This window comes from Bradysia coprophila (assembly GCF_014529535.1).
Source record: "Bradysia coprophila strain Holo2 chromosome X unlocalized genomic scaffold, BU_Bcop_v1 contig_21, whole genome shotgun sequence".
Taxonomy (NCBI): domain Eukaryota; kingdom Metazoa; phylum Arthropoda; class Insecta; order Diptera; family Sciaridae; genus Bradysia; species Bradysia coprophila.
In genome coordinates, this window is record NW_023503309.1 from 19,445 (window position 1) to 25,791 (window position 6,347).

Consider the following 6,347-nt stretch of genomic DNA (forward strand, 5'->3'; position numbering starts at 1 on the left):
AGGAATTATCACCCAGGCACCATTACCCAGACAAAATGGAAATCATCACCCAGAGAATTATCGACCAGGCACTATTACCCAGACAAAATGGAAATTATCACCCAGAGAATTATCGCCCATTATTAATAATAATGCAATTGGGACTTATCACCCAGTGAATTACTGGGCACGGAATAACATCCACATTAGACAATTGTGGATCATCTTGTAGGCATGCACAATTAGAACAGCCAACTCATCTTAAATTGACAGCTGGGCGATAATTCCTTGGTTGATAATTCCCATTTTCTCTGGATAATGGTTACTGGTCGATAATTCCCTGTGTGATAATTCCTGGAATGATAATTCCTGGAATGATAATTCCTGGAATGATAATTCCTGGAATGATAATTCCTGGAATGATAATTCCTGGAATGATAATTCCTGGAATGATAATTCCTGGAATGATAATTCCTGGAATGTTAATTCCTGGAATGATAATTCCTGGAATGATAATTCCTGGAATGATAATTCCTGGAATGATAATTCCTGGAATGATAATTCCTGGAATGATAATTCCTGGAATGATAATTCCTGGAATGATAATTCCTGGAATGATAATTCCTGGAATGATAATTCTGGAATGATAATTCCTGGAATGATAATTCCTGGAATGATAATTCCTGGAATGATAATTCCTGGAATGATAATTCCTGGAATGATAATTCCTGGAATGATAATTCCTGGAATGATAATTCCAATCAAGCTGGGTGATAATTCCTGGGTGACAGTACTCCTGGTGATAATTCCAAAATAGTTTTTTCAATTTTTCGATCTGGACGATAATTCCCTTGGCGAAAATACTGGTCGCCCAAACCGAAAAATAAATCACACTCCGCATGTCCATGAACAAAAGAACAATAACCTTTTTCAATTCAACGCAAGAGCTTCATACAAAAGCAATCGACTGTGATTGAGGAATAAAACTTTTACACTGAAAACCAGGTATAATCTTCGGGTATAACTTATCCATTTTCATTTCCTCAATTATTCTTGAACACGTTAATCGAAAAAAACTCCGATTTATTAAAATAGACTACATAAAGGTATAGCGATGTAAAAACACGTCCGTCTGCCATGCATTTAACTTAATCACCTAATTATGAATTTTAATTTGAGTGAGCGAAGCAAATATAAATGTTAACTGTAAATGTCACTAACCTGTGTGAGCATGGTAAATCATGATAGAGACTGGCACAAAAGAATATCCTGCAACAAATCAGAATGATTTATTTAAAATATTTGATTTCAAAAATTTGACAGAATTAAATTATTTTGACACCGGTGCTTCAGCAGTTGCTGGGGCCTTAGTAGTTCCTGGGGCTTCAGTAGTTGCTGGGAGTTCAGTAGTTCCTGGGGCTTCAGTAGTTGCTGTGAGTTCAGTAGTGGCTGGCGCTTCAGTAGTGGCTGGTGCTTCAGTAGTGGCTGGCTCTTCAGCAGTTGCTGGGGCCTCAGTAGTTGCTGAGGCCTCAATAGTTGATGGGGCTTCAGTAGTTGCTGGGGCTTCAGTAGTTGCTGGGGCCTCACCAGTTGCTGGGACTTCAGCAGTTGCTGGGGCTTCAGTAGTCGCCGGTGCTTCGGTAGTGGCTGGCGCTTCAGTAGTTGTTGGCGCTTCAGTAGTGGTTGGCGCTTCAGTGGTGGCTGGCTCTTCAGCAGTTGCAGGTGCTTCAGGCGTTGTCGGGGCTTCAATAGTTGCTGGGCCTTCAGAAGCGGCTGGTGCTTCAGTAGTTGCTGGGAGTTCAGCAGTTGCTGGGACTTCAGTAGTTGCTGAGGCTTCAGTAGTGGCTGGCGCTTCAGTAGTGGCTGGTGCTTCAGTAGTGGCTGGCTCTTCAGCAGTTGCTGGGGCCTCAGTAGTTGCTGATGCCTCAATAGTTGATGGGGCTTCAGTAGTTGCTGAGGCTTCAGTAGTTGCTGGGGCCTCACCAGTTGCTGGGGCTTCACCAGTTGCTGGGACTTCAGCAGTTGCTGGGGCTTCAGTAGTCGCCGGTGCTTCGGTAGTGGCTGGCGCTTCAGTAGTTGTTGGCGCTTCAGTAGTGGTTGGCGCTTCAGTGGTGGCTGGCTCTTCAGCAGTTGCAGGTGCTTCAGGCGTTGTCGGTGCTTCAATAGTTGCTGGGCCTTCAGAAGCGGCTGGTGCTTCAGTAATGGCTGACGCTTCAGAAGTGGCTGGCGCTTCAGTAGTTGCTGGTGCTTCAGTAGTTGTTGTGGCTTCAGCTGTTGCTGGGGCTTCAGCTGTTGTTGGGGCTTCAGCTGTTGTTGGGGCTTCAGTAGTGGCTGGAGCTGTAGTGGTGGCTGGTGCTTCAGTAGTGGCTGGTGCTTCAGTAGTGGCTGGTGCTTCGGTAGTGGCTGGTGCTTCAGTAGTGGCTGGTGCTACAGCTGTAGTTACTGCTGCAGTTGTGGTTACTGTTGCAGTTGTTGTTGATGGGACAGAAGTTGTTGCTGACGTAGTTGTAGTGGCTGCTGAAGTCGTTGTAGCTGGAACAGGAGTTGTTACTGCTGCAGTTGTTGTGGGTGGATCATGACTTGTGGCTGGTGTAGTGGTTGCGGCTGTAGAAGAAGTTGTGGCTGGAATAGAAGTTGTGGCTGCTGGAGTTGTTGTGCCTGCTGCAGTAGTTGTAGCAACGGATGGAAGAGGTGGGTTTGGGTATGAAGTTGCTGTACCGGCTGCAGTTGTTGTACCGGCTGCAGTTGTTGTACCTGCTGCAGTTGTTGTAGCTCCAGATGGAAGGGACGGGTTAGGATATATAGTGGTTGTAGCTCCGGATGGAAGAGGTGGGTTAGGATATGAAGTTGTCGTACTGGATGGAGATGTCATTTCGGCTGCAGTTGTCGTACCGGCTGCAGTTGTCGTACTAGGTGCAGTAGTCGTACCGGCTGCAGTTGTCGTGGCTCCAGATGGAAGGGGTGGGTTGGGATATGAAGTTGTTGTACCTGCCGCGGTGGTCGTACTTGCTGCGGTGGTCGTACTTGCTGTAGTTGTCGTACCAGCTGCTGTTGTTGTAGCAGCTGCAGCTGTTGTAGCAGCTGCAGTTGTTGTAGTTCCGGATGGAAGAGGTGGGTTTGGATATTTAGTTGTTGTCGTAGTTCCAGATGGTAGAGGTGGGTCTGGATATGGAGTGGTAGTAGGTGCTACTGTTGTTGTTGTCGTCAACTGTGATGGAAGAGGTGGGTTGGGAAATGCCGTTGTTGTGGGAGCACTAGATGGAAGTGGAGGGTTGGCATATGGAGCTGCCGGTGCTGCAGTTGTTGCGGGTGGAAGTGGAGGGTATGGATAGTAGTAGTAGCCGCCATATTGAGCTGCAGGAGCTGCAAGAAAAGCCTAAAAGAATTTGAGTGTAAAATTCCTGTTATGTATTGATAATTACTGTACCTGCAATAAAGCTATTACACTAGCGACGAACAGTAATATTTTTGCCATCTTCAATAAGCAATGTTTTTACATTAAACCGTTATTTTCAACTCGAGATCTTATATAGCCGAATTTTGCGTTTACAATATTTTCGTTCATTTTAATTAATATCAGTTGAGTCAATAACATTTATATTCATTTTATTTGAAATTTTCCAATTAACCTGGTACTTTCAATTAAAAACTTTAATTGTTTGCAGTCAACGCACGTCATTCGGAACGTTATGGTTTTTCACAAATTTTCTATTTTAGGAACAATCTTAAGCTAATAAAAAAACAAATAGAACATCAAATGCTTTGTATTCAAATTCAGTTAGAAACAAGTAAATTTATTACACTTCAACCAATACGTTAAAATGTGGCAGGAAAACGAAGCGTCACAGGGCGTTGGTCTGCCAACAAATTTTACTTGCAGTACCTGAGAAAATGAAATTGCGATAATTTTCATTTTCGTATTGCTTCGCAAGTAATAATAATTATGTAGGCTGATATAACATATAAAGCATTTCGCTTCTGTACATAACACGAACGAGCTAGTGGGTGTTATGTACAGAAGCGTAATGACAGTGTATTCCATCAGCTAAATATATTATTTTATCACATAAGCGAAAACATGTCATCAATATTTAAGACCAATTGTGAAGTTTCGTAGCCGAATACATTTGATTCGCTTCTCTAGAAATACGTTTTTAGCCCCGTACGAAGTACTGGGGGCTTATAAGATTAATATGCCGTTTGTCACACGTCGAATTGGAAGCAGACAGTAAGGGCAAAGCATTTGGTTATGTTCATAGATGACGAATCCGCAATAAAAAAAATGTTCGTCCGTCCGTCTGTGACCCCTCTAGCTTGAGCAAATCACAACCTTTTTTCAAAATTCTTTTTTTCCCCGATTGATATCGACAAAAGTAAAGTCAAGTTCGAAAATGGGCATGGTAGGGTCGGCCCTTCCAGAGCTAGGGCCCTATAGGTGTTTTTCAATCTTTCGACGATATCTACCGAAATACGCACGCAATAGCTGCTTGTGATATATCAAATGAAAGGTATTGACGAGTAGAACAAAGTTGCTGAACACTGTTTTTGGGTAAGATGCAACGAAAGCATCCGAAGATCAATTGAGAGTGACACAAAGAGCCATGGAACGGAGTATGCTTGGAATAACACTCAGAGACAGAATGACGAATCAATGGATTCGACAACAAACCAGGGTCGTTGATGTCATGGAAAGAATAGCATCTCTGAAATGGAGCTGGGCGGGACATATTGCAAGAAGGACAGACGAACGTTGGACCAAAAAGATCATGAACTGGCGACCATATAAAAGACGAGCTATAGGTAGAGCACCAGAGAGATGGACAAACGGAATTAAGAATATTGCAGGTACAAACTGGCAGCAAATGGCAATGGATCGTACGAAATGGAAAGAAGTTGGAGAGGCCTACATCCAGCAGTGGATAGAAACAGGCTGAAAAAGAAGAAGAAGAAGAAGATGCAACGCGGGCTTGTTGGGAGGGCTCAAAGGTCGTTACTCGGCCCTAAGTGTTTTTTGAACATAAATCGAGTAAATCTCATCCGATTTTGCTAGATTTAGTTTTTTATGGAAGGTAATTGAAACAGAATTTTATGAGAATTTGTTTTCTTCAGCAAGACAGAGTCCAACGGAAGAAACCGAAGATAGACCAATAATAAGAAACGTGGGATCGGAGGATATGCCCGACATAACTGTTGATGAAGTCAAGGCCACAGTAGCCGAGATGAAAAACAAAAAGTCTCCCGGAGAAGATGGTGTTCCAGTGGAAGCCATTAAACTGAGTGGAGACTCCTTATTAAAGGCTATCACGGCTTGGTTTAATCAATGTCTCCAATGGGAAGAAGTACCAGAAGCCTGGGAAAATGCGGTAATTACATTGCTGCATAAAAAAGGAGACATAACAAAGCTGGAAAATTACCGGCCCATAAGCCTATTGTCAACACTCTACAAGTTGTTTATGAAAATCATTACGAAGAGGAACACTAACAAGTTCGACTTCTACCAACCTGTTGAACAAGCTGCTTTCAGATCTGGTTTCAGCACAAACGACCATTTGCAGGTGATGAGAACGCTTATTGAGAAGTGTCGTGAATACAACATCGACATAGTCTTGCTATTCATAGACTTCGAAAAAGCTTTCGATTCAGTTGAAACATGGTCGATATTGGACGCATTAGACGAATGTAGAGTAGACTCCAACACAATTCGATAAGTGTACAAAAATGCTACTTCATGTATAAAACTTCATAAGAGCACGGAGAAATTCAGAATCGGCCGAGGTGTAAGGCAGGGTTGGCAGGGTGACACTATTTCACCGAAATTATTCACAGCGATTCTGCAGAGTATTTTTAAGAAGTTAAACTGGAGTAAAATGGGAATAAAGATAAATGGAGAGTACCTGAGCAATCTCCCCTTCGCTGATGACATTGTACCGATAGCAGCGAATCTAGGTCAGGCTCAGCTTATGCTACAACAGTTAAGTGAAGAGGCAAGCAAAGTTGGCCTCAAGATGAACTTATCGAAAACAAAAGTCATGACCAACATCGGGGATGATAGAGAAATCAAAATTGGTGACACTGTCATTAAACGAGTCGACAGCTGCGTTTATCTAGGACATAAACTGAAGTTAGGTCTGGACAACCAGACTGCAGAAATAAGACGTAGGATTGGTCTTGCATGGGCAGCGTTCGGAAAACTCAGACTAATTTTCAAAAGCAAAATGAATAATAGTCTGAAACGCAAAGTTTTCGACACTTGTGTCCTTCCAGTGCTCACTTATGGAGCGGAAACGTTAACTTTAACGAAAGCATCCGAAGATAAATTGAGAGTGACACAAAGAGCCATGGAACGGAGTATGCTTGGAATAACACTC

At 42.9% G+C, this 6,347-nt stretch overlaps 1 protein-coding gene across 1 annotated transcript; it reads right to left on the bottom strand.

The window, feature by feature from the left end:
• Positions 1–1,070: 1,070 nt before the first annotated feature.
• On the bottom strand, positions 1,071–3,557 carry LOC119069015 (skin secretory protein xP2-like). The gene is made up of 6 exons (XM_037172889.1): positions 3,407–3,557; positions 3,025–3,355; positions 2,853–2,892; positions 2,595–2,750; positions 1,201–2,432; positions 1,071–1,135 (listed from the first exon to the last, which is right to left on the bottom strand). The coding sequence occupies exons 1-5, from the start codon at positions 3,452–3,454 to the stop codon at positions 1,310–1,312; spliced, it is 1,698 nt and encodes a 565-aa protein (XP_037028784.1). The 5' UTR covers positions 3,455–3,557; the 3' UTR covers positions 1,071–1,135; positions 1,201–1,309.
• Between the last annotated feature and the right edge of the window lie 2,790 nt (positions 3,558–6,347).